General features: G+C 44.8%; 1 protein-coding gene across 1 annotated transcript; it reads right to left on the bottom strand.

Annotated features, from left to right (window-relative positions):
- Nucleotides 1-6,085: 6,085 nt before the first annotated feature.
- Nucleotides 6,086-25,224, bottom strand: BCL2L14 (BCL2 like 14). The gene is made up of 6 exons (XM_032391769.1): nt 25,065-25,224; nt 19,149-19,585; nt 14,905-15,084; nt 12,758-12,828; nt 10,331-10,597; nt 6,086-6,421 (listed from the first exon to the last, which is right to left on the bottom strand). Exons 2-6 carry the CDS (start codon nt 19,576-19,578, stop codon nt 6,380-6,382), a joined length of 990 nt encoding a protein of 329 aa, XP_032247660.1. The 5' UTR covers nt 19,579-19,585; nt 25,065-25,224; the 3' UTR covers nt 6,086-6,379.
- Between the last annotated feature and the right edge of the window lie 474 nt (nt 25,225-25,698).

Genomic DNA, 25,698 nt, shown 5'->3' with positions numbered 1-25,698 from the left:
GCTTTTTCTAGTTTAAAGTACAAGCTGAAGTCATCAATTAATGACCATTCCTTTTAATGTAGGTGTTCAGTGCTATAAATTTCCCCTCAAGTAGTAAGTACCCCCCTAAGTATTTAAGTTCCCTTCATAAATTCTAGTATGCTATGCTTTCATTTTCTTTAAGTTCAAATTTCCTCTTTAACCCATGGGTGATTTATTTATTTATTTATTTTTGATGTAGTGTTCCATGATTCATTATTTGCAACATGCAGGCTCCATGCAGAACGTGCCCTCCTTAATACCCATCACAAGGCTAACCCATCCTCCCACCCCCCTCCCCTCTAGAACCCTCAGTTTGTTTTTCAGAGTCCATCGTCTCTCATGGTTCATCTCCCCATGGGTGATTTAGACATGGGTTATTTAATTTTCAAACATTTTAGGGATTATCTAGATATCTATTACCAATTTATAATTTAATTCCACTGTGATCAACAAACATACTTTGTATTATGTGAATCTTTTTAAATTTACTGACATTTGTTTTATGGCCCAGAATATAGTTTGTAAATGTTCTGCATGCATCTGAAAAAGATGTGTTTTCTATTGTTGGTTTTAATGCTCTATGATGTCAATTAGGTCTAGTGGGTTAGCAGCATTGAAGGCTACAGTATTCTTATTGATTTTCTGTCTACCTGTTCTATCAATTATTGAGAGGCATTGAAATCTCCATGATTGTGAATTAATCTATATTCTTGCAATTCTATCAGTTTTTGGTTTGTGTACTTTGAGGCTGTTATTAGACTGTGACACTATGATTTACAATAAGAAATATACATTTGGTTTTTGTCCCTGCTCCTCCCAGCACAGAAGTAATAAAACCCCTGGAATTTCCTAAGTTTTGAGAGCAATGAAGGTGTTTATTGTTTTTTTTTTTTTAAAGACTTTATTTATTTATTTGACAGAGAGAGACACAGCGAGAGAGGGAACACAAGCAGGGGGAGTGGGAGAGGGAGAAGCAGGCTTCCCGCTGAGCAGGGAGCCCGATGTGGGGCTCGATCCCAGGACCCTGGGATCATGACCTGAGCTGAAGGCAGACGCTTAACGACTGAGCCACCCAGGCGCCCTGAAGGTGTTTATTGTTATGTTAACGAGGCAACTTTTGGAAAGTCCCTAGGTAACCTATGGATGGGTTGTCAAGGGAACCAACCCTGTGAATTGAGGGCTTGGGACTGAAAGTTCCCACTGACTCGGGGGAGGGGAGAGGGCTGGAGGTTGAATCAGTTGCCAATAGTTGGTGATTTAATTAATCATGCCAATGTAATGAAGCCTCCATAAAAACCCAAAAGGATGAGGTTGGGAGGGCTTCCAGGTTGGTGAACACATGTAGGTGCTGGGAGAGTGGCACGCTCAGAGAGGGCATAGAAGCTTTATGCTCCTTTCCCCGTACCTTCCCCTATGCATCTCTTCCATCTGGCTGTTCCTGAGTTCTATCCTTTTATAATAGAGCAGTAATCTAGTCAGTGAAATGCTTCCCTGAGTTCTGTGAGCTGTTCTAGCAAATTAATTGAACCCAAGGAGGAGGTCATAGGAACTTCTGATTTATAGCCTATTGGTCAAAAACCTAGATTGTGTCTAAAGACTGTGTTTCGGGAAGCCAATCTCATGGGACGAGGCCCTTAACCTGTGGGCTCTGACATTATCTCTGGGTAGATAGCTGAATTGAGCTGAACTGTAGGATAACCAGCTGGTGTCAGAGAATTCCTGGTGGTGTGGAAAAAAACACACTGGAAGCTGCATAAACATTAGAACTGTTATGTCCTCTTGATGAATTGACCTTTATTATTATTAAATGACAATTAATTAATAATATTAATATTCTTTGCTCTGAAATCTGCTTGACTGATGTAAATATAGCCACTCCATCTTTCTTTCGATTAGTGTTATCATAGTACTTTTCCCATCCTTTTACTTTTAATATAATCATGTCTTTATATTTAAAGTGTTTTTTTGTAGACTACAGATAGCTAGGCCTGGCTTTTTAAGTCTAACCGAGTAATCTCTGCCTTTTAATTGGGATATTTAGACCATTTTCATTTATCATGACTATTGATAAGGCTTGATTTAATATACCAAACTTATTTGTTTCCTTTTTGTCTTGTCTGTTCTTTGTTCCCCTTTTCCTCCTTTTCTGCTTTATTTTTGGATTAAGTATTTTTTATGATTCCATTTTATCACCTTTGTTGGGCTTATTAGCTATAAACCTTATGTGACTATGTAGGTGTATGTATATATTTCAGTGATTTTTTTAGATTTATAGCATACATTTTTAACTTACCAGTCTACTTTCAAATGAAATTATACACTTCATGTGTAGTATGGACACTTACAATTATACTTCCATCTCTCTCTTCCCAGCCTCTGTACTATTATTGTCATATATTTTATTCTGTGTATGTTATAAACGCTACAACATATTGTTATTATTTTTCCTTTAAATGATCCATTATCTTTTATTTTTTTAATAGAGCAATTTTTATGTATTTATTTTTTTTAAAGATTTTATTTATTTATTTGACAGAGAGAGCGAGAGCACAAGTAGGCAGAGTGGTAGGCAGAGGGAGAGGGAGAAGCAGGCTTCCCACTGAGCAGAGAGCCCAAAGCGGGGCTTGATCCCAGGACCCTGATAGCATGACCTGAGCCGAAGGCAGACGCTTAACCGACTGAGCCACCCTGGTGCCCCAATCCATTATCATTTTTTGAAAAGATTTTATTTATTTATTTGAGAGAGAGCGCATGAGAGAGACTGAGCTGGGGGGAGGGTTAGAGGGAGAAGCAGACTCCCCGCTGAGCAGGGAGCATGATGTGGGACTTGATCCCATGACCCTGGGATCATGACCTGAGCCAAAGGCAGACAGATGCTTAACCTACTGAGCCACCCAGGCGCTCCCCATTATCTTTTAAGTAAGAGATTTAAATAAGAAAAAGAGTCTTATATTCACTCACATATTTATCATTTCCAGTGCTCTTTCTTTTCTGTATATAAGATTTCTATTTGGTATAATTTTTCTTCTGCCTAAAGGACTTCCTTTAATATTTTTTGTAGTTTAAATGTACTTGTGTGGAGTTTTTAGCTTTTGTACCTCTCACAAAGTATTTCACTTTCTATTTTGTTGGGTATAGAATTCTGTGTTGAGAGTTTTTTTTTTCTCTGCTATTTTGAAGATGTTACTTTACTTTCTTCTGTCTTATATCGTTTCCCAAAAAATTTGCTGTGTTTATTTTAGTTTCTCTGTATGTAATATACCTTTTTCTCTGGCCTCTTTTTTTATTTTTTAAGATAGAAAGAGAGAGCGAGTGAGAGGTGGGCAGGGGCAGAAGGAGAAGCAGACTCCCTGCTGAGCACAGAGCCTGATGTGGGGCTTGATCCCAGGACCCCAAGATCCTGAACTGAGCCGAAGGCTCAAAAAACTGTCTGTAAGTTTACTTATCTATCCTTTTATAATGTCTCATTGCTGTTAATTCAATCCAGTGTATTTTTCATCTCAGAGTTATAGATTTCTTCTGATTTGAGTCATATGTATAATTTCTATGTGTTCTTCACATGTTCAGCCTTTCCTCCAGCTTATTGAATATATGGAATATGGTTACAGTAGTTTTAATGTCCTTGTTTAATAATTATATCAGCTGTATCATTTCTGGGGTGGTTTTTCTTGATTTTTTCATTGTAGGTCTCATTTTCCTGCTTCTTTACATATCTTGTAATTTTTTATTGTATGTCAGACATTGTGATTGTTATCTTGTTGGGTGTTGGATATTTTTGTGATCCTATAAAGATTCTTGTTCTGGAACACAGCTAAGTTACTTGATCACAGCTTAATCCTTTTGGTTCTTGCTCTTCATCTTTGTTGGACAGAACCAGCATGTTTAATCTAGAGCTTATTTTTTTCCCACTACTGAAGCAAAATTCTTCTGGGTATTCTACCTACTGCCATGCAAATTTTGGTTTTTCCATTCTGGCTAATGGAAATAGGGACTACTCCCAGCCCTGTGTGAACTTGAACCTTGGAGAGTGTTCCCCTCAATAACTTCTTCACATGCACATGCTGATCAGTATTCATCTGAAAACTTGAGGGGATCTGTCTGTAAATTTCTGGAGCTTTGTGTGCCATTCTCTTCTGTCCATTATTTGTCCTGCAGACTTGATCTCCCTGGCCTTCCTGGACTCCAAGGCTCTATCTCCTCCAGTCTGGGAGACTGCTGAGCCCTATGTGGGTTCCCTTCCCTCCAGCACAGCCTAAAAACTCTATCTGCAGTACTCTAGGGCAATCACAGGGCTCACTTTATTTCTCATCTCTCAGGGACAAGTCCTTCATTATCTGACGCACAACGTCTTGAAAACTGAAAACTATTCTTTCATACATTTTGTCTTTTTTTTTTTTTTTCCCAGTGTTTTAAGCAGGAGATTAAACTCTGTTACTATTACTTCATCTTGGCTGGAAGCTGCAGATAATATTGGAACATTTGGAGAGTTTTTTAAAACGACACATATTTTGGGCCATAGTCCAATCTCGTTGATTTACAGGTTATAGCAGCGAGGCTGAATTATACATTAAAATGTGCCAGGCATTAGGTAGACAAAGTTAAATTAGACATAATACTTGTTTATAAAAGAGTTTATAATCCAGTGCAAAAGACTGGGTCTTATGGCATAATGTATTAAGTATAATGTCTATAAGCAATATGTTATGGAACATCCTTTTGACAATGTCCAAATATAGCCCTATGGCAGCCAAGGGAGGGTTAGCAAATGTTTCCTGGAGGAGATGAAGGAGTAAATTTGGAAAGATGGGACCGGAATTAATTGAATTAATGGACATAAGGGGAGAGAGGACCAGGAGGCAAGGACACGCCAAGTGGAGAAAATATTGTTATGAAGGCTTAGAGGTACAAGGTTGCATGATACATTTGGGAAACTGCAAATAGTGTGGAATGATTGGATCAACATGGGAGAAGAGGCGGTCTCCAGTGTCTCCATCTGTAAAAGGAAACTCCTTTATCCCTAACACTTATGATTTTTCTGTGTGTGTGTGTGGTGGTGGTGGCGGGGGGGGGGGGCAGGAAGTAAAAGAGAATAAATCATTTTAATTAAGATGGGTAGAGTAGTGAAGCATGTGATATTAGATAGGCCCAATTTTCCCATGAAGCTAAAAGTAAGTCTGATTAATTCATCCATTTATTTGTTCATCAAAGGTTTATTAAACACCTGTTTTATATCAGGCTACATTCTGGGTGCAACAGATCCAGAAAGTTTTAGGATTATAATTTGACAGTATTTTTAAAATTATTTTAATAATTGTTGTTTTAAATAATTGCCAAACAATTGTGAAACATATTTCACTTACTATAAAACCTCATTCTGAGCAGTAGCAATTTCAGAAAAACAATCAGTGATTGCTTTGAGAGGAAATTTTCATCTTAGCTGAGGGCAGCACATAATACTGAACATAATTGAACACTCAGCACTAAATACCAAGCACTGTTGTAAGCGCTTTTTATAAATTAACTCATTTGATCCTCACAGAGATCTTAGTACTATTACTTTTTACTTATTTTAACCACAAGATATTCTTTTGACAGTGGTTTTTCCACATATTTATTTTACCAGTGACTAATCATTACACTACCACAAAAAAATAACAAAGAAAGTTTCAGAGACCTTGAGAAATAGAGGTGGGGTCACTGAGACGGTTAAGGGTGGTAGGAGTAATTATTTTCTGCCAAATGCAACTTTTTCAAACTGCCAAAGAATTTTTCTAGGGAAGTGAGTCAAAAGGCAGATATGGCTCCATCTCCCCAGACTAGTGGATGTAGCAGTGAACTCGGGTCTCTTTGACCTATGTTTACCAACATGAATAGCAACATTTTCCTAAAGGTAGGCATTGAAACAATGCCATTATTAGGCCATCCCAAGTGTAGTTTAAAAATAAATAGTACTAGAAACCAAAGAGTAAGCACATGCACGATTTATCATTTTGCCCTCATGGAATCAGCAAATATGTGTAACAAAATTTCCCTAAATTGGCCAAGAGGCAAGATGACAGTTTCTGTTCTGAACATTTGAAAGGAAAATTACCACTCGTCTTCCTAGACTTCCTCCCACACTCAAGGGAGGACCTGAAAAACATGGATGTCACGGGCCATGCTACTACACATTCTATGAGCTGGAGACAGACGAGGCCTCTCCTGATGCCTCTGGATTCACAGGAACGATGATCTGGGAAGCTTCAATGCTCCCTCTGCCTTGCACATTTGTATTTCCTCCCACACTCTATGGTGAGACCAATGTAGACAGGATCCCAGTTGGATAATGAGTATTCCAGACGACAACTCTTCTGATGCTTCAGTCTACCTCTTCATGTGCTGCTATTCCAAGTACTTTTTCCTAGAGGGGAAACAAGAGAAATAGACTCATAACATTCCACGTTTGATTCACGGTTGAACTGAAAACATATACCTGTGAACTCTGCTCTCATGTTCCAGGCATGACCCAGGGTTCGGAGACTATGATAGGGTTTGGGGGAGGGTTTGGAAAGATGACCAGTGTCCTTGGGATTCTGAAAGCAAAACATATGCTACGGACTTATGTTATATATCCAGGGCTAGCAAGCTAGATGGGAAAAGGCTTTGATGCTGTATTTAACATTCAAAAGAGTAGATGCTGAAAGGTTGAGGACTGTGGAGGTTGCAAACGTCTCCTTACAAAGTGCTGTAAAATGGGTGAGGTTGCAAGACCACAGAGTAACTATTTGAACAGTGCTTTACAATGAAGAAAAATGGCCAACAAGTGAATTTAAATCTCATGGTAGTTTGTTTAGCATGCTTTTTAGATATAGTTGCTATTCATTTGATTGACTAATTCATTATGTTAGGAGTACTGGCTGAACATCTATGATGTATATAGAAGGAACAGGCATAAAATACTTAAGCCTGCCCTCAGATTTGCAGTTTAGTTGGGAAGATTAGATACATTTGCATGAAATGCGGAATACTGAGATAGTCAGGAACCCTGGAAACCTTGTGCATGGGAATCATTTTCCTCCTTCTCCACTACTATAAGGACACCCTGGAGAGCCAAAATACCAAGGGTCAATGGAAGTCCCTAGACTCTTGCCACCACAGCATCATCTTTCTTTCCTGTTCATGGACACTGAACACAAGTCTCAGTCCACATCTCCTCCACACTTCAATAGCTCCTATCAACTCATAAATATTCTTTTATCAATATCCTCCTTCTTTATTTTTGCAAGTCCTCTCTCAGCTTTGGGAAAATTAGTCCTTTCTCATTCTTTTTCTTCCCGCTCCTAATTTCCAGCTACATGTTCCAAATTAAACCTAAATGTGGCCAAGATTTAAAATTAGGATTTATGATGGCCCAGAAAAGTAAACTAATAAATTACAAATGATAAAAAAAATGCTGTCAAATTCTAAAGCTTTGAAAATGCCCTTTATTATTTCTACCCAAAATCCATCTATTTTCTCTAATTAGAACGGTTTTTCTCTCTAGCACCGGCAGCCAAATTAAAAAATAAGTAAATAAAAATATATTCTTCTTTCCTCTTTTTATTTGCTTACTAGAATTAAAACCACCATTTTTCATAACAGATTTATTGAAATATATCACAGAATTCATCCTTTTAAAGTATATAATTCAGTGGCTTTTGGTATATTCATAGAGTTGTGCAACCATCACCCTTGCTTGATTTTAGAACATTTTCATCACACCAAAAGAAACTCCTTATCCATTAGCAATCACTCCCCATTCCCTCACCTCTCAACTGTCTCAATGAATTTGCCTATTCTGGACATTTCATAAAAATAGAATCATACAATATAGGGCCCTTTTGTCTAACTTCTTTCACTTAGCATAATGTTTTCAAGGTTCATCCATCTGGGACATTAAGAGGGTACATGATATAATGAGCACTAGGTATTATATAAGACTGATGAATCACTGAACTCTACCTCTGAAACTAATAATACACTATATGTTAATTAATTGAATTTAAATTTTTAAAAATGGAAAAAAAAGGTTCATCCATCTGTTCTATTCCTTTTCATGGCTAAAAACTATTCCATCGTATGGGTATATCACTTTTGGTGTTTCCATTCATCATTCATCACTGATGAACATTTGGGTTGTTTTGGTGAGTATAATAATGAAAGCTGCTAGGATCATTCATGTACAAGTTTTTACAGGAACCTTTGTTATCGATTTTCTTGGGTAGATACCTAAGAGTAGAATTGGTAACTCTATGTTTGATATTTTGGGGAATTGCCAAATTGCTTCCAAAGGGGAAGCATGGCTAGTGGGTGTGAAGTGATATCTCATTGTGTTTTGTTGTTGTTACATTTTAAGTAGGCTCCAAGCCCAGCATGGAGCCCAACATGGGGCTTGAACTCATGACCCTGAGATCAAGACCTGAGCTGAGATCAAGAGTCAGATGCTTAATCACCTGAGCCACCCCACCCAGGTGCCCCTCATTGTGGTTTTGATTTGCACTCCCCTAATGTTGAAATGACGATGTAAAGCAAGCATCTCTTCATGTACTTACTGGCCACTGGAGAAATGTTTATTCAAATCCACTGCCCATTTTAAAAAATTATGTTTTGTCTTTTTATTGTTGAGTTGTAAGAGTTTATTACATATTCTGAATACAAGTTCCTTATCAGATATGTGAGTTGAACGTATTTTTCCCCCATTCTGTGGGTTGTCTTTTCACTTCTTGGTAGTGTCCTTTGAAGCAGAAAGATTTTAAATTTTGATATAGTCCAATTTATTTTTTTTGTTGTTTGTGCTTTTGGTGTAGCCTTTTTCTAGAACACTTTTGGCATTTCAGCTGCATTAACTAACTAAACAGACTTTTGGGAACTGGCCTATAAGCCCAGTTGATACTTACAATCTCCTTGGAAAAATATACCTACACAACCAACAAGGATGGTTCTTTCCTGTATATAATTATAGTGCAGACATGAAGTGTTATAAGAGGTCAGAGGCTGGTGAGGCCTTTAAGCTAGAGTGGTCAGGAAAGGTTCTGGGGCAGGGGAGGGACTTGAGGGGGTCCAGAAGAAAGAACAGTTAAAGCCAAAATAATGTCAAAGAATCTATCCTTCTTTTAGCATGAGTTAAGGCAGCTTAAGTTTAGAATACTTGAGAGCCTTAGTTGTTCAGATCAGCCACTTCAGGCTACCATATCTGGTGCAAATGTGGAAAACAGGAAGGAACAGAAGACTAGGTAAGCTCAACAGGCAGCCACTGAAGACCACGGTGGGCACTTCAGCCCGTTGGCAAGATCAGCTGTACTTTCCTTCTGGTAGCCCAGAGACCAAGCCTATTTGGAGGCCGCAAGGCCATGCTGGACCATGTGTAGAGCAGACTCAAACCTGCTACCCTTGGACCATTTTGGTGGAAAGAGGACTAAGGGTAATGTGGGACAAAGGCCTGTCCTTCCAAGGAAGGGTTTGAACAGACAAAAATACCCTGAGCCTACTGAGATTTAAAGTGATGCGTTAAAGCGTTTTGAAGAGGTTAACCTTCTGAGGTTATGGCAGCTTGGAGGAAATCTCAAGGAATGAGGACAAAGGATGGGGGAGAAGGCATGGGGGTGAAGGTGTCTGTTTTGCTTGATAGCAAGGAATTATAGACGCAAATTTGGGGCGCCTGGCTGGCTCAGTGGGAAGAGCTTGTGACTCTTGATCTCGAGGTTGTGAGTTTGAGCCCCACATTGGGTGCAGAGATTACTACAAAATAAATAAATAAACTTCATTTTTTTAAAAAAACAAGACACAAATCTAACAGTTTGCTTTTTGGTTTGTATCAAAATGTCCCTGTCAAAATGGCTGGGTCCAAGCAGCAATGACCAAATATGATGAGCGCTGTCTCTCTCTCTGCCTGTCAGCATCTGAGGGAATAAGGAACTGTCTGCCTCTCCTTGTCTCACTGTCAGACTTCCGCTGCCTGCACAATTTACGAAAACAGAAATTACATCTATCTAAACATTTTATATCTCACCATCTCTTCATTTCCTGTTCTATCTGACCAGTGCCTCTCCTCCAACATACATACCCCCTGTACCCTTTGGGAGCCCAGTAAATATTTATTGATGATGAAGATAATCACTAAAAATATGTTCCCATCACTGGGATCTATCTCTTGCCACTCAACTGTTCTAAATCCTTGGGAGCTGCTTCAAAGATGTGTTCCCTTCACTGGAAAAAAACAAAACCCCCATAACTTTCCATTCCACCTCCTCTGAACTCTGGGAAGATTCATATTGAAATAGGATACACTTACCCATCCACCCTGCTGCTGGACCCAGGGCGAGAAGTTGTCTTTCAGGTACTTGGTTCCAAAACCCAGCACCCTGTTCATGGGGTGGTTGTCGATGGCAGTGAGCTTGGCCGTGACATCTATTGCAAGGGCAGCCTTAAAGCCCTGAGCTCTGACCTCTGATTCTCCCCTGGTGTCCACACCCCGTAAGAAGTGGTCCGTGATGGTCTTGAAAACAGGGTAGGATAGCTGGTCCTGGAAGCTGTTCATTAAAGCCTTGTCCTTCTTCAACTGCGTACAAGACGATATGTGTTCAGTTGAGCAGCCTGGCCCCGTGAAGCAGACTCTAGCTCAGCAGTGGGCCACCAAAACACCCAGTGGGAAACCCTCGATTCCAGTCATACAGAAATTACTTAGTGAGCGAGGACTACATGTTTCCTTGGAAATCCTCTAGTTCTGTCTTTGAGAAATGCTAAGCTAAGCAGCTTCTCAACAAATATTGTCTCTAAAAGGGACATTCTGGGGGTGCGTCCGATGCTATGTAAAGATTTTGGTGGAGCAATGTTCTTTCTGTGAGTCCAGCCCACCCCCCAACTTCCGTGAGACACAGGGGGCCCGTGTGAATTACAAATCTGAAGCAAGAAGGGCTAGTGTCCTCGACAGCAAGAATGGACTCCTTTTGATCAGTGACCCAGTTGTAGAAGCTAGATGCAAAAACCCCAGTGGGTAGCTGGAAGCCTGGGCTTGCTAAAGCAGTAGAAGAAGAAACACCAGAAAGAAACACCTTCTGCAGAGGACCCTGGCCCGTCCCAGCGTTGCTCCTTTGGGTTGCCCCTGGCCGTCTGGCCTCTCAGGAAGGTGCTGGATGAGGCTGACATGTGCTCTCAGGGATGAGTGGTTTTGCAGGCACCCTGCAGCCATGGAGGGAGTGGCCCTGGCCATCGTCACTGTCCTGGCCCAGTGGGAACCCGCACCCACACAGCAAAGTCAGACCCTCCGTGTGTTCCTACCAAAGTCTGCTACTGGGGAAACAACCATGTTCTCTACATAAAGAATGTAAAGTTATCACCCCAAATCACCAAGAAAAGCGAGATTTCTTAAAGTGGTAATTTATGGGGTGAAAAGGAAAGCATCTCTCTCTCTAACCACGGAGGTCGGCTTCATACCACCTCCTGTCCCTTGCCTCCATGATTCAATGCAAGTCACTGCTTAGGGAGGCTGGGAAGGAGGCTGCCATGAGAGAGCCACAGAATCTTCAAGCTGTAAAGAATCCTGGAGGATTCGAATAGGTCTCTCCCAGTTCAAGTACTGCGCTGCTGGCTGGTCACTGGGATCTCCTTGAAATTCTTCTGGTGACAGGAAGATCATTCCTTCACAAGGCAGTCCTGAGTGCTAGAAAGTTCATTCCTAAAATGGAGAAAATCAATCGCCCCATCATCCCTATCCACTGATGTTAGCTCTGGAGAAACATAGGAGGGCACATTCTGTGTTCCTTCTCTGCACCCCTGTTCATTGCCTACTTGTGGACTCGAAGTTCACATAACCTGTTCTCTTTTCTTTATCTGATATCCCTGGTTTTCTCCGTTTCTCATTCTGCACCGTCCCGGGAGGTCACCATCCGCTGGGCACACCCCTGACAAACGCATTGAGAGAGTTGCTGCTGAGCATGCCGGGACTGGGGAAGGCTGGCTGGCCAGTCAGTGCTTTTCCCCTCCTGCACAAGACCCGTGGGGCCTGACTTCCTCCCACTGATCCTGGTAGGACAAGGAAAAGGGTCCACAGGCCAGGGCCTGACTGACGCGCCCTAGAGACTACTCGACAGTCTGTGGGTAACCAAACAGAACTTCTCTTTGGCTACAGTGGGGTCCTGCTCACCAGCTCTGTATCTGAAGGCATTCTTACACCTTCCTGACCGGAATGATGGGGTCTCAACTTCTAAATGGCAGGAAGGCCAAAGTGCTCCAAGTAACACTTAACCCGCCCCTCCTGGCCAAACTGCTAAGAAAGACCTTGAGCAGAGAATAGTCTGGCCACTCTCAGGGGAGATTTCGGGAAGGACTCCAGCCTTGGAGCTGGCATGGGACATCAATATCCAGACTGCAGGGCAAATGCAAGAGTCTAAACTTCCCCAAGGATCAGTTACATGGGGAACTAGATTCATAATTCTATTCAGCAAATTTTAATTTATTGGTGTCTTTTCTTGCAATAACAAAGTTACATTTTTCATTTCCAAAAATTCCAGGGAGGCTCCAGAAGGTTTACTTATGTTTTCCAAAGTGATTCATTTTTGAGATGCTGCCAGCATGAAGAATTTTCACTCCAAGGGAAATAAAATTTAGGACTAAGTGGAAACCAGAACTTGCAAAGGAATACAATCTGGAGTACGATTGCTTTCTCTGCCCCAGTGCGTGGGCACAGAAAGAAATCACATCAGTTCAAGAAGCTCCATACCTCTCTTTCCAACTGATCCCCTGAATATTTCAGCAGCTCAACGATTTTGGCTATAATTTGGTCTTCTCCATCTGTCGGGGGGAAATTCCAGTTATTTTTTTTTAAGAAAAGATATAATCTTAATTTTTTTTTTTTCCCCAGGGACAATACGTGTAGCCAGCTTAGGGATTGAGGGAGACATGTGCTTTGTAATTCTTAGCAACTTAACTCTTGCCTCGCCTTGCCTGATGAGGCACAAACCACTCCAGCCACCCTCTTCTACAGACCCCTCCTTTCCTTTCTTCTTCCTTTTTCCCTTCTCACCACGAAATGCATCATATATTTATTGTAAGAATGTTGTTGAAGATGTTAGTTCCACTGCTCGTGATCTTATCTCTGAAGATATTCAGGAGAACTTCCTCTCTGGTCTGTAGGATTCCCCTGAGCAGATTTTTTTTTTTTTCCACGTGGACACCATAAATTCCATTTGGTTCATATTCCCCACTCTGTGCTGCTAGAAAGTGTAGAGCCAAGTTTGTGGCCCCCATCGAAGAGGGGGTACAGTCTTCCTGGCCTACATTTTGGGAATTAAACTTATTCCTAAATCCACCTTCTTTCCCCGCTAGTGTTTTCATTTTCCATTATCTTTCAAGTGGGATTTATTTGATCTTACTAACAATGCATACTTTGCTGTCTTTATAACCAGGTGGGGTATAAATAAATAAAATGATTAAGTTCTCCCACCCTGAACGCTAAAAATGGCAGGTGGATAGAGAGACGCCTACAGTTGCTGTGGGGTGTATATGTTGAAACGGGGTGGAGGGGAGGTGGAGTATGATTTTTCTTATCTCAAAACAAGCTAACCACCGACCATGAGGAAAATGGCTGTTGCCACAGAACAGACTCCAAACAGGGAGAAGCTAGTTCCTGATCCAGCGGCACTTTCCACTTATGGCTCAATCCCTGAAGTCGTGGAGTCTTCCTGTTTGTTCTAGATAAGAGGGAAAGGGAGGCCAGGACATCAGTCCAGCCCGTCACATCCCAAGAAGGTCCAGCGAAAGGCAAGGTAAGTGGGAAGTCTGAGACTCAAGTCCCGTGGGAGAAGCAAGAACGTGGGTCCCCATCGCCCGTCTGGAGTTTTTCTCTGATGCTTCTGTGTCTTTCCGGGAAAGGTGCTCTAACAACGGCCTGAATTTCTCATGTGCATGGGGGCCAAGAGCCTTAGCTTGAGCCTGCAGTGGGGTATGGCTTTATGTCACCCAGGAGATCACAATAAAGTGGAGACACCTTTCTTCTCCGAGCACTCAGAGGGACCCCCTCTCCTCTGGCCACTCACTCTAAGCCCCACAACGCAGCACGGTGCAGGCGGACTCACTACTCTGCTTCCAGGCTTGGGAGTCGCAGACACCAGCTCCTGGCACGTGGGCACACTGCCAACCCAGGGGGCTGCCTCTGCCCCAGCCCCTCTGCTGCAGTTTGGGGAAAGGGAGCCAGGAGCAGGGACAGTGGTCAGGGAGGGAAAGAAGGACCAAATGTCTCTTCCTGTGGCGTTTGGTTCTGCTCCCCTCAATTCCCGCCCATCTGATGGGAACTCCGGTCCTCGCTCCTGCTCCGGTTTTGCTGACAACTGACCGCCTTCTGCTCACTACTTCTCGGGTCTGCTTCGTGGGCTGCACCAGACCTGGTGTCCGACAACGCCCTGCTTTTTCCCAGGAGCCCCCGGCAGTGTTAGAAATCCCCGGGCTGGCGCGCCATCTATACCCCGTGCAGTTCCATAAGCAAACTGGCCATCGCCCTTGACCGTCGCCCACGTGACTGAATCGAGTACTGCATTGCCCTCTGCGGACAAGGTGGCGTACCCGATTTCTACTTCTCCCACCCCCCCCCCCCCCCCCCCCCCCCCCACCGGGAGGAGACTCCTTTTTGCACTTCGCAGTGAGCTTGGCCCGTTGCTTCAGAGTGTGGCTGGCGCACTCCCCTGGGCCTGGGCTGGTCTCCAAAGCTAAAGGTCGGCGGCGCCTCCAGCACGTTGCAGTCATGCTTTTGGTCCAGGGCAGCAGAGCTGCCTCAACTGCAGAGCCTGGTGCTGGCTAAACACACCGATGCTCGTGCACCTCTGCCTGGCAAACACTCAACGCGACCCACGCGTGCGGAAGGGAAGTTTTTACCTTTCTTAGTACTGGTGGCTCGAGGCTGGGAGCACGGGCCCTGTAAGTGGGGGACCTGATGGACAAAATTCCCCTTGGACTTGGAGCTTCCTCCCTGGGCCTGGAACTCTTCGGGTGGGGGCCAGGAATAAACGATTTCAGCAACGCGCTGGGCAATGGAAACAACTTTGGGGTCCACAGCTGAAACGAGACCAAATGGGGATGAGCGGCCCTTCCCAGGAGAACTTTGTCTAGCTCATTGGTATGCACAGTCGCCCGAAATGAAAAGGCCAGCCTAGAGGGAACTGCGGTGTGTGCATGCAGGGGGGAGGTGGGGGGGAGGCCATTCTTCAGAAAGCACTGGGAGTTGCCTGGCACAGGCTGGGGTGGGGGCGGAGTGCACCGAGGAATGATTGCCACCTTGAAACAATTGCCCTTCTGCACCCTCTTTTTGAAGTCTTGCAAAATTAGGATCCCCTTTCCCCTCTGCAGGGGAAGAAACACAAAAGAAAGTGCTTAGTTCTTTGCTTGAGGGAATGCTCATTATGCTTTTATTTTTATTCTTTTTTTTTTTTTTTGGACATCCTTTATATCTTGAAGAGCTGGCCCCTATGTGCATAAGAGGGCATTCAATAGTTTGACAAGCCTTTGGGGGTTGGTCACCGAGGAAAGAGAAATATCCCTGCTCTCAGGCCATATTCATTACTCAAAGCCCATTATCAAGTAAACACCGAACTCCCCTTGCTCTTGCTCATATAGTTACGTGTCTTGTCTCTCCTCCACGTCTAATGCGAAACATCTACTTAATGTCGATAGGGAAACCAGGATACATAAAGTGCGATCCACAAAATGCTTTCCTTTAAAGAAGGGCATAATGGTTTTCTTAAAAAGCCACACTTTTTCATGCTTGGCACATCAGGTTCAAAAAAGATAAGGAGAGAATTGAGAGAGAAGAATTAGGAGAGAAGTCAAGGAGAAAAGGACCGATGCTTTTCCTTCCCATTTTAACAATCAAAGCAAATATATACTTTCCACCTTATTGCAGCCCAACCAGCCTCCTATGAAATGCTGGGCACGCATGGCCCCTGGCAAGGAAATGGGAAAAAGGCTGAATCCCAAAGCCAGTGGGAGCCTTCCCTTGTATCCGCAGAAGATGGGCAAGGAAAGCTTCTTCCTCTGTAACCTTGTGCAGCCTGTCTACGGTGGTCAGCACATGGCTCTCCCGCCGGAAGTCACACTGTGCCCGTCTTGCACTCAGAGGAGGCAGATAAAGGCCCCAGAGGCGGTCCCTCCTCATCCTCCAGCCCCCATCCTGTGGCAGGGTAATCAGGAGACCACTGGCAGGCACAGAAATAGCCACCCTGGCTCGCTTGCTTACGGCGTATCCATTTCTATGAATTGGTGGATACGGAGTGAGGGAGGCAGGTGATGTATGTGCAGGAAACAGGATAAGCAAACACATTTCGACTCAGATGAACCAGCTCTAGTTGAGATTCCCATTTTAAAAACCTTAATTTTAAACACTGAGAAAAGATTCCCTTCTTGTTAGAGTTGATCTCATCTGATAGGCAAGGGAGAATTGGATGGGGTAGGGAGAGGACAGAAAGGCTGCCCATCCTTTGGGGTCTATTTGGTGGGGGGGTGTCACTATGGCGCTAAGGAGAGGAAGAGAGCACAGCACAGTTGAGAGGGTGCCAGCCAGCCTTTGGCTTGAGGCATTTGTGTGTTTGAAAAAAAAAAAAGATTTATTTGTTTATTTATTTTAGAGGGAGAGAGAGAGAGTGTGAGTGGGGGGAGGGGCAGAGGGAGAGGGAGAGAGAATCTTCAAGCAGATTCCCCGCTGAGCTCAGAGCCTGACATAGGGCCTGAGGCAACTGCTTTAAATAGAAGGGGTACGGCATTTTTCTACGATTGAGACTGCTATTTGCTTCCCTGTATTCATTTTCTTCCTCCTTAGCAAGAGCCCCACCCGAGGTGTTACAGGCAGCAATGGGTTGAGCTGAACAGACTACATTTTCTAGCCTCCCTTACAGTAAGGAGTGGCCAATGAGATGTAAGAAAAGTTGAGTGTGGGTTCAAGAAAGCTCTCTAAAAGGGAAGGGAATTATCTAGAAAGAAGACACCCTTTTGTGCCCCCCACCCCTTGCTTCCTCTTCCTCCTGCTTGAAATGTACAGATGATGGTGGAGTTTCTGCAGCCACCTTGGAATGCAAGGTGATTTTGAGGTTGGAAGCCACTAGCCAAGGGATGGCAGAATAAGAATCTCTAATGAAAGTTGGAGCTGCCATATGAGCCCTGGGATGCCAAACTTTGGTATTCTCTTATAGGAGAGAAAAAGAATCTCTACATTATTGAAGCCATAGTTATTTGAGTTTTCCACTCTATGTAACCAAACCTAATCGTAACTGTAACATTCCACATGTAGCAAATCCTAGCTGCGGACAAACAAGGGTTCACAAGTCAAAGAACCTGGGTTGGTACTGATGCCCATTTTTCTACCTCCTGAAAACCTCTCACTTCTAGGCTTCGATCTTGGGACATAGCTTATAGTTCTCACTGAGGCCTGCTGTCTGAATCTTGGACACAGCAGCGAGGTCTAAATTGTGACCTTCAGTTAAAAGAACCCAGGTGACACCAACTGCTAAACTCTGATTTATACGTGGCAAAATAGAAACAGAACGTGAGGCTCTCTTGAGTCACGTCCAATGTAAAACCAGCTAACCACCCACACAATGCACCAAACAAGAAAGTGGGCAAGAGAAAGATAGGAAGGGAGGATACACTGAACATAAATGTCTACGGCAAGGTCTCCTTAGGAAGTAATCATTTCTACTATTTTAAAGAATATCTATATCTATATAAAGATCTTGAAATTTTAGTAAATAAAAAAGGTCAAAGGACACTCTGGTACCTTTAAATTCAGAATGTCATTTATCTCAGGAAACCAGAAGATTAAAGTCTGTAAATGCTCCCTCTGCCTCTCGGTGAAGTCCAAAGGATAGCCAAGCAGAAAAGCCTATTTAGGTACCTCCAAACTGTTGATGCCCCAAGCTCAGCTACCATCTCCAGCAGGAGCTTGCTGTACCACTGGGGGGTGGGGAGAGGGGGAGTTCCCCAGATAATCTCATCCCTAACTCCTGTTCTAAAATTTTATTAGTCTATGGGACTTATAAAAGTTTGGGAAATAAAAGTTTCCTTGGTCATAGTGAGTGATCAAAAACTGCCAACTGTGGGCTGATTCTCCAAGTAAGCCGGGAGAGTCACACCATTTTAAAATTGAGACATTACTGCCACCTGTTGACTAATTACTGACAAGTTAGCCCAGCAATCAAACCCAGCAGGAGAGGGGGTTTTCTTTCAAAACCTGGGCAGCAGGGACTGGGCGTTGTTGAAGGGGAAGAAGATGCTTGTGCCAAGGTTTGTGGATGAAGGGCAACTCTCTATGGTGAAGTCCTTCATGAAAATGTTTTATTCAATATAATGTATTTTGTCCCACTGAGGAAAGGTTTTGTCAACATGCTTCTCAGCTGGGGCACCTGGGTGGCTCAGTTGGTTAAGCGTCTGCCTTCGGCTCAGGTCATGATCTCAGGATCCTGGGATGGAGTCCCGCATCGGGCTCCCTGCTCAGCGGGGAGTCTGCTTCTCTCTTTCTACCCCTCCCCAGTGCTCGTGCTCTCTCTCTCTCTCAAACAAACAAACAAACAAACAAATAAATAAATAAATAAAATCTTAAAAAAAAAAAAAACCCAAACTAAAATGTTTCTCAGTTTTTGGGTTTTTTTTTTTTTTTTTTTTTAGAGTGCTTTATACTTTGAAAAGTATTTTTGTATGTAGCTACCTGATCTTTCCATCCACCACCCTAAGAGGTAGGGAGGGTGGGATACCCCAATATATAGCTGGAAACAGAAGCCCAGAGAGGTGAGTTGACTTACCTCAAGAAGAACGGCAGCCTGAACCTGCACGTAGGGCTCTTCCCTCCATACTGGTCTCCGGCACAGAGGATCAGGACTTAGGGCAGCAAGCTTATTTCTAGACAGCGCAGCCAGAAAACCAGTCCTGCCACCCTTCACTGACAGCCTCTTACTTTCTACTCAGTCTCGAGAAAAGCAGGGCAATTATTACTGAACATTAGTAAGTTGGGACACTGAGGCACAGTGGAGTGCCCTGCCTCAGGCCACATTACCAGCTGGGAGGAGATGAAATACCACGCATACAAAGAAGGGAAAGATTTTGTCCTGGGAGAGAAGCAGCCCCCAAAAGCCTACCTTCCCACTCGGCGTGCTGCTCCACGTTAGTGAGGGACCTAGACCATTGCTGACTCTGAGGACCAGCCTGATGTGCTGTGGCACCCTGCAAAACGAACACAGGTGAGCTCTGTGCATCTTCCTCCTTCTCTGTGACTCCAAAGAGTGTTCTCCAGGAAGACTTTTTCTTGGCCAGGTTTAGGGGCTTCTCGCTGGATGGGGAATTTCTGCAAGGCCACGACACCTGTGTCCATGACTCATTTGCTGGCCAACCCCTCAGTCCTTTCTGGGACCAACTCCTTGTTCTCAGCCGCTTCGGCGAGAAGACTGCGGGGCTGTTCTTGAAAACATGGTGTTTGGCATAGAAGGCCAGGATTCTGAATTCTATGCTGCCTGTGTCGTCCTCATCCAGGGGGATCTCCTCCAGGTCGCAGGCGCTGGTGGTGCACATGGCGGGCCTGCAACAACAAAGTCCACACGTGTCCTCTCACCTGTGGGCATGCTACTCCTGGGGGTCAGGAGGCACGGGCCTGGAGCTCCACGAACATTTATTGAGCACCTACTCTGTTTTGTGCAGGGAGACAGGAAGTCCGCAGAAATGGAAAGTCCAGGGTTCTTTGTGAAAGACCATGACGAGAGAAGGTACACAGACAGCTCCACACAGAGAGAGTGGGCGAGGAGGGGGATCAGAGGTGCAGAGAGCCAGTGTGGGGAGGAACAGACAGCTTCCGAGAGACGGCAAGCCAGGTCTCCTTGACAGACAGAAAGGGTTTATGTGGGTGGGTGGGACAGGTTGGGCAGAGGGCAGACGGCTCCGGTTGAGTTCAGAACGAGTTTGAAGAGTGGTGAGAGAGCCGGCAGAGCACGCACAGGCGCTTTATGAGGATGGGGGGCTGAGGGGTGTGGAGGGACAGGAAGTGAAATGGCCGTGAGGCCAACCATGGGGGCCTTTGACTGGGCCACTGAAAGCTCTGCGTTTTCTCTCTGGATCCATCAGCACATCTCAAAAGGAGCCCTAGACCACGGGAGACAGGTAAAGGGCTTCTTGGGGAGGCTGGGTGGGCAAAGAGGGAGGCCAACTCAGCAAAGGGAAATGTCTGTGTCAGTCCCTGACCCTTCCCATCCTCTCTTCCTTCTTCCTTTATCCTCTGCCTTGGCTTGTACACATCTAAGGCCCACACACCTGCCTCAGGGAACTGAACATAAGCAAAACTTGGGGGCTATGGCGTGAGGTAGGGGTCATGACCGCTTTGCTCCCACCTCCTTTCTGTTTCCTCATACTCCCATCCTCCTCCGGGCTTGGACAATCTGACAATCTTTCTTCCCTCACCATCTCCCAATTTCACGTCATGTGATGCATCACAGTGAAGCCTCTGCTGTCTGGAGTCACTTCACCATCTCCGGAAAGCACATGCTCCTTCCCGCTTTTCCACCTCTGCCCCCCTTGGCCCATCATTCCTCCCCTCCCCTGCCTCGTGGTCTCACAGGCCCCACCCCTGTGCGGTGTTAGTCACTCCCCATTAGGATCCTTTCCCAAGTTTGTCCAGGTTTATTCTCTTCTCCTCAACACAAGATAAGCCCCAGGAGGGCAGGCATGTGTGTGTGTTGTTTTGTCTCTGCCACGGGCCCAGTGCCTACAATAATGCCCGGCACAAAAAGGCACTTGACAATGACTTGTGGAATTCTTTTCCTATTCCGAGACAGACTGGGCTCAAATCCTGGTTCTGCCATTAGTGGTTATGTGACTTGCCTCTATGCCTCAGTTTGTCATGTTTAAAATGAAGATGATAACCGTACCCATCTCATACTGTTATGAAGATTACATTAGTATTTTTTTTTTTAAGATTTTATTTATTTGACAGAGAGAGACCCAGTGAGAGAGGAAATACAAGCAGGGGAAGTGGGAGAGGGAGAGGGAGAAGCAGGCTCCCCGCTGAGCAAGGAGCCCAAAGCGGGGCTCGATGCCAGGACCCTGGGGTCATGACCTGAGCTGAAAGCAGATGCTTAACGACGGAGCTCCCCAGCCCCCCAAATTAGTTATATTTGTAAAGCATTTAGAGTAGAACTTAAGTGTTTGAACAAGTGCTTGATTAAGTCTTTCATTAAAGAATCTTTATGAAATTCACTTTGGGCACCACTGTTTTAGTTAAGCTCCAAGGGGGTTTCAGATGGCATGGGGGGAGGGCAGCATTTGGAATGAGAAGCTGGGTTGAAGAACTGCTTTTTTACTTACTGGCAAAGGGACTGAGGCAAATCACTAGCCTCTCTGTGGTGTAGTTTTCCTGTTTATAAAATGTGACTCATATTATCTAAGTCGTGGAGGAGGATGAATTACAAACTGAAAATCCTTAAAACAAGTGTTGGTCTGCACAGAGTAGTGGTTTACCTGCTGGTTTCTTGAGTTAGATAATCTAGTTCACATCCTGGGTCATCTGTTTACTAGCTGTGTGACTGGGTGCATTTCTTAATTTATTTGGGCCTCCATTTTCCCATCTGCAAAATGGGGATAAAAAAAAAAAACCCTGCTTCATCAACTTTGTATGTGGGTAAAAAGAATTAGTGTGTGTAAATCACTTAAAATAGTACAGGGCAGATGATAAATGCTCAAGAAATATTGGCATCCATTATTTATTACAATTATATTATTTTAATAGGTTACTTTTTTGTGATGTAAATATTAATGTTTATAAAAGCAAGCTCATCAAATGGAGCAGTTAAAACTAACTAGTGACATACAAATATTAGGTTTAGTACAAAAACCACCCTCTTCCTATAGGTTCATATATATATGTGTATGTATATAGTGTATGTGTGTATAAAGTATATATTCTGTAAGGTATGAAGACTGGGACCTGGCCGGCTTTCCCAGCACCTAGCACAATGCCTGACACCTGGTAAGTTCTCCACAAATATTTTTTTGACGAATGAATGAAAAATAATTATAGAGCTGCCAGAGAAAAGACAGAACATCCTATTAAATTTGAATTTCAGATAAACAAACATTTTTGGGTATAAATATGTCCCCAATATTGTATGGAACATGCTTATAGTTAAAAAAAATGTATCTGTTGTTTATCTGAGATGCAAACTAAACTGGGTGTCTTGCATTTTTATGCAAATCTGGCAACTCTATGAACGAAAGATGTAGCTTAGAAATACTGAGAACTGAGGCACACTGTAAGCGACTAAAGTGGACCAAGGGGTGAGGGGGAGTGAGCAACCTGAGACAAGCAAGAGAAGGAGCCAGAAAGGGTGAGGCGAGAGCAGGATAGGCGATCAGAACTGGGGCAGCAGACGGGGTGTGGAAGGAGCTGCGCCCAGACAAGAGCCCAGAGCTGAACTGTGTCAGGACAGAAGTGAGAAGGTTTTAAATCTGAAGCTTCCTTTTGAATTGGGCAGCTCAGGACAGCTCTAGGCAGGAAATACACTCAGGTTCCGCAGGATCTATGTCCTGGGTGGGAGGGTGAGCCCTCTCTTCAAGACATACTATGCTTCCAAAGACACCTGCATGTAAGTTAAAAAACCCCAAAACTTTCTAATGTAGCAGGAAGACTGGAAAATTGTGTGTGTGCGGCACTGACGGAGGGAGGGTCTGACTTCTTTAAGAGACAAGTTTGCTGAATGCTGATGCAGGAGCAACATCAGAAAAGGGGAAAACCAATGAGGTCAAGATGGAGCACAAGGTCTTTCCATTTTGTGAAAGAGATTTTTGTCGTATTACGGGCAGGGAAAGGAACAGAGTACTTGCCCCCCACCCCCCAATTGTTGGGGACCAAAAATGAGAGAGAAGCAGAAAGCACTGCAGGGCTCATTCCTCTGGAATGGCCCGGATGAGGCAACCCCACTGTGGGGTGCAGGGTTGCGGGGGTGCGGGCTGGGGGTGTGCCGTGACCAGGGCCTGGAAAGCACTGGGCTGAAACAAAATAGTGGACACAGCAAAGTATTGGTTCCAACACTTTAAATGCATTTAACAAGTGGAGGGTTTTTTCCCCCTACTGATCCTCATTGTAAATGAAGGGAGAGCTACTGTTAGCTTTGTAGCTAAGTCTTATTTTAAAGTAGCATTGGGTTAGTTTATCATGGGTTGGATCCCTAGTGCTCTCTGCCATTCCTGTTGAAAGTAAAAACCCAACTTCTGGGTTCATGGAAACTTACACCATAAATGTTATGCACGTATATGGAAAGGAAGCCCGGCTCCCCCACCGGCTGGATCAGACCCAGGATTGGGGAATCCGCTGCAGATTAACACCTGTGAGGTTTATGCTAACTCAGGGATTCCGGGGACACAAGCCTCCGCCTCCCACCCTCTGTTCACATCCTTATCTAGAACAAACGGCCTGCAAACCTACTTTGCAAAAGCAAGGTTACCGAGCTTAGCTTCTTGCGTTGGCCTCTTTTCCCTCTCTCATGGTTCCTTTCCCCCCCAACCTCCTAAATGGCCAAAGTCCCCCGGGGTGCCCGCAGCCTGGCCTTGGGGAGCACTGGAGGAGCCGGGAAGGCCGAACCTGCTGGGAAGCTCCTCTGTTGTTATCATCAGACACGCTTTGGAGATTTTTAGTAGTGGATTCACTTGCTGAGATTAGATTTCACTTCCCTTCCCACGGCGGGTCCTGCAGAAACATGCGTGCTTCGTGGTTCCAGCAGACGCTGCCACGAGTACCCGGAGCAAACTGGGCAGAATTTGGCTCAGTCCCCTGTGCTCTGGGCCTGCCAGGTGGGGGGGCGGGGCAGGGAGGGCACCTGCACAGGCTTAGCGGAACAGCTGACTTTCACTGCTCGGGACAGACAGGTGAGGCCCGGATGTCACTCACGCCCCTAGACACTCATCCCCGAGGGGGCTTCCCAAGCCAGATGGTCAGCTCAATTATGTCCGGCTGCCTGGAGCCTCCCCGTCAGCACCTTATGCCCCCTGGGCCCTTCGGAGCCTGTCTGCCCTTTTTCCTTCCTCCCTGAACTTCAGACTTCCTAGTATCTCCATGCCCGTCCCATTTGTCATTTCTGAGGATGACCTGTTTTTTAATCCTAAGGGTGAAATGAGGTTAACATGTCTTCATTTTCCCCACCAGAGAAACTAAACTGAGAGAGCCTTGGGCACATTAGTGAAACAAAAGCACCCAGGCATAGAGGGGGGTGGGGACTCAGAGGGAGCTTTCTAGAGGGGAGGGAGAGGGACTGCCCATTTTACTGGGGCCTTGTCCTCAGGGAAGCAAATGAGGGTCAGGCCAGAGCTAGACCACGTTCCCACCAGGTGCTCGGGCAAACCCAGGGATCCCTGCCCTCAGCCCCATCCCTGCTCTCGGCGAGGGAGTCAGCATCTCCATGGGCTCCTGGCCACCCACCTGCGGTCACGTCATCACACACGCTGTCACACACTCAATGAGAGGGGACTGCATAATGTTAAAAAGTGATCCAGGGGCGCCTGGGTGGCTTAGTCGTTAAGCGTCTGCCTTCGGCTCAGGTCATGATTCCAAGTCCTGGGATCGAGCCCCGCATCAGGCTCCCTGCTCGGCGGGAAGCCTGCTCTCCCTCTCCCACTCCCCCTGCTTGTATTCCCTCTCTCGCTGTGTCTCTCTCTGTCAAATAAATAAATAAAATCTTTAAAAAAAAAAAAAAAAAAAGTGATCCAGCCAGTTAAATATGCTTAACTGCACTATCTCAAACCTTCTGTAGCAAAGGAGAAATGAAAGAGAAACCCCATATATCTTTCTCTCCTTTTCCTGGAAACCCCTCATATATCTTTTCTCTCCTTTTACTGGAAATCACCCCAGATTCTTAGCTGTCATTTTGCTTCCCGAGACTGACATGATAAGAACTCTCTAATAAACCCTGTAAACCTCTCCCTTGGTTAGATTTGCCTCCTTAGCAAAAGCAGGACTGAAGACCCAACCGTGTCCTCCTGGAAGCCTGAGAACCAAGACTGGCGCTCCCTGGGTTTACCTGGGAATGGGGCTGGCACGGGTTTCCCCCTCTTCAGGTCACGTGGCAGCAAGGATATTTCTAGACCTGAGTCTCTCTCCACAGAACTTAAGATGAAACTTTCACCGGGTCTTCTTGGCTTCTCATGGAGGGAGCCTCATGTGATCAAGACTTCCATGGCTATAGCCTCCTCAGGTTGAGGACCAAGGCTGAAGGGAGGCTCAGGGAAGGACTGTCACTTCCTCCTTAAGCCCTGCCCCCAGCTTTTTAACTGAAGGAGGGGCCGACCTTTGCCCAAGTAATTTGACTCTCAAAGTGGTTCTGCATCCTTTATCAAAACCTCGGGCTGCCCTTCCGGAAGATTAGGTGGGTGTTTCCCTGATAGTTCTTTACATTCTTTACATTTCATCAGTTTAGCAAATGTTTACAAGCCACCTAATAGAGGACCAGCATTGTCCACATACTTAATCTTAACACGGAGGGGCAGGTGCTAGGATTCCCATTTTACGGATGAGGAATCAGGCTCCGGGAAGCAACCTTTTTTGTTAGTGGTCCCTGTCTGGGGCTGAAAGCCAAACCCTGGCCCTCCTAGCTTCACGTTATATATCCTGTTACCCCTCCTCTGTGATTCGAAGATTATATTCAAATGGAACCA

This window comes from Phoca vitulina, unplaced genomic scaffold, assembly GCF_004348235.1.
Source record: "Phoca vitulina isolate PV1807 unplaced genomic scaffold, GSC_HSeal_1.0 scaffold64, whole genome shotgun sequence".
NCBI lineage: Eukaryota > Metazoa > Chordata > Mammalia > Carnivora > Phocidae > Phoca > Phoca vitulina.
The sequence above is the reverse complement of the archived record's forward strand: the minus strand, read 5'-3'. Positions and strand labels throughout refer to the sequence as shown.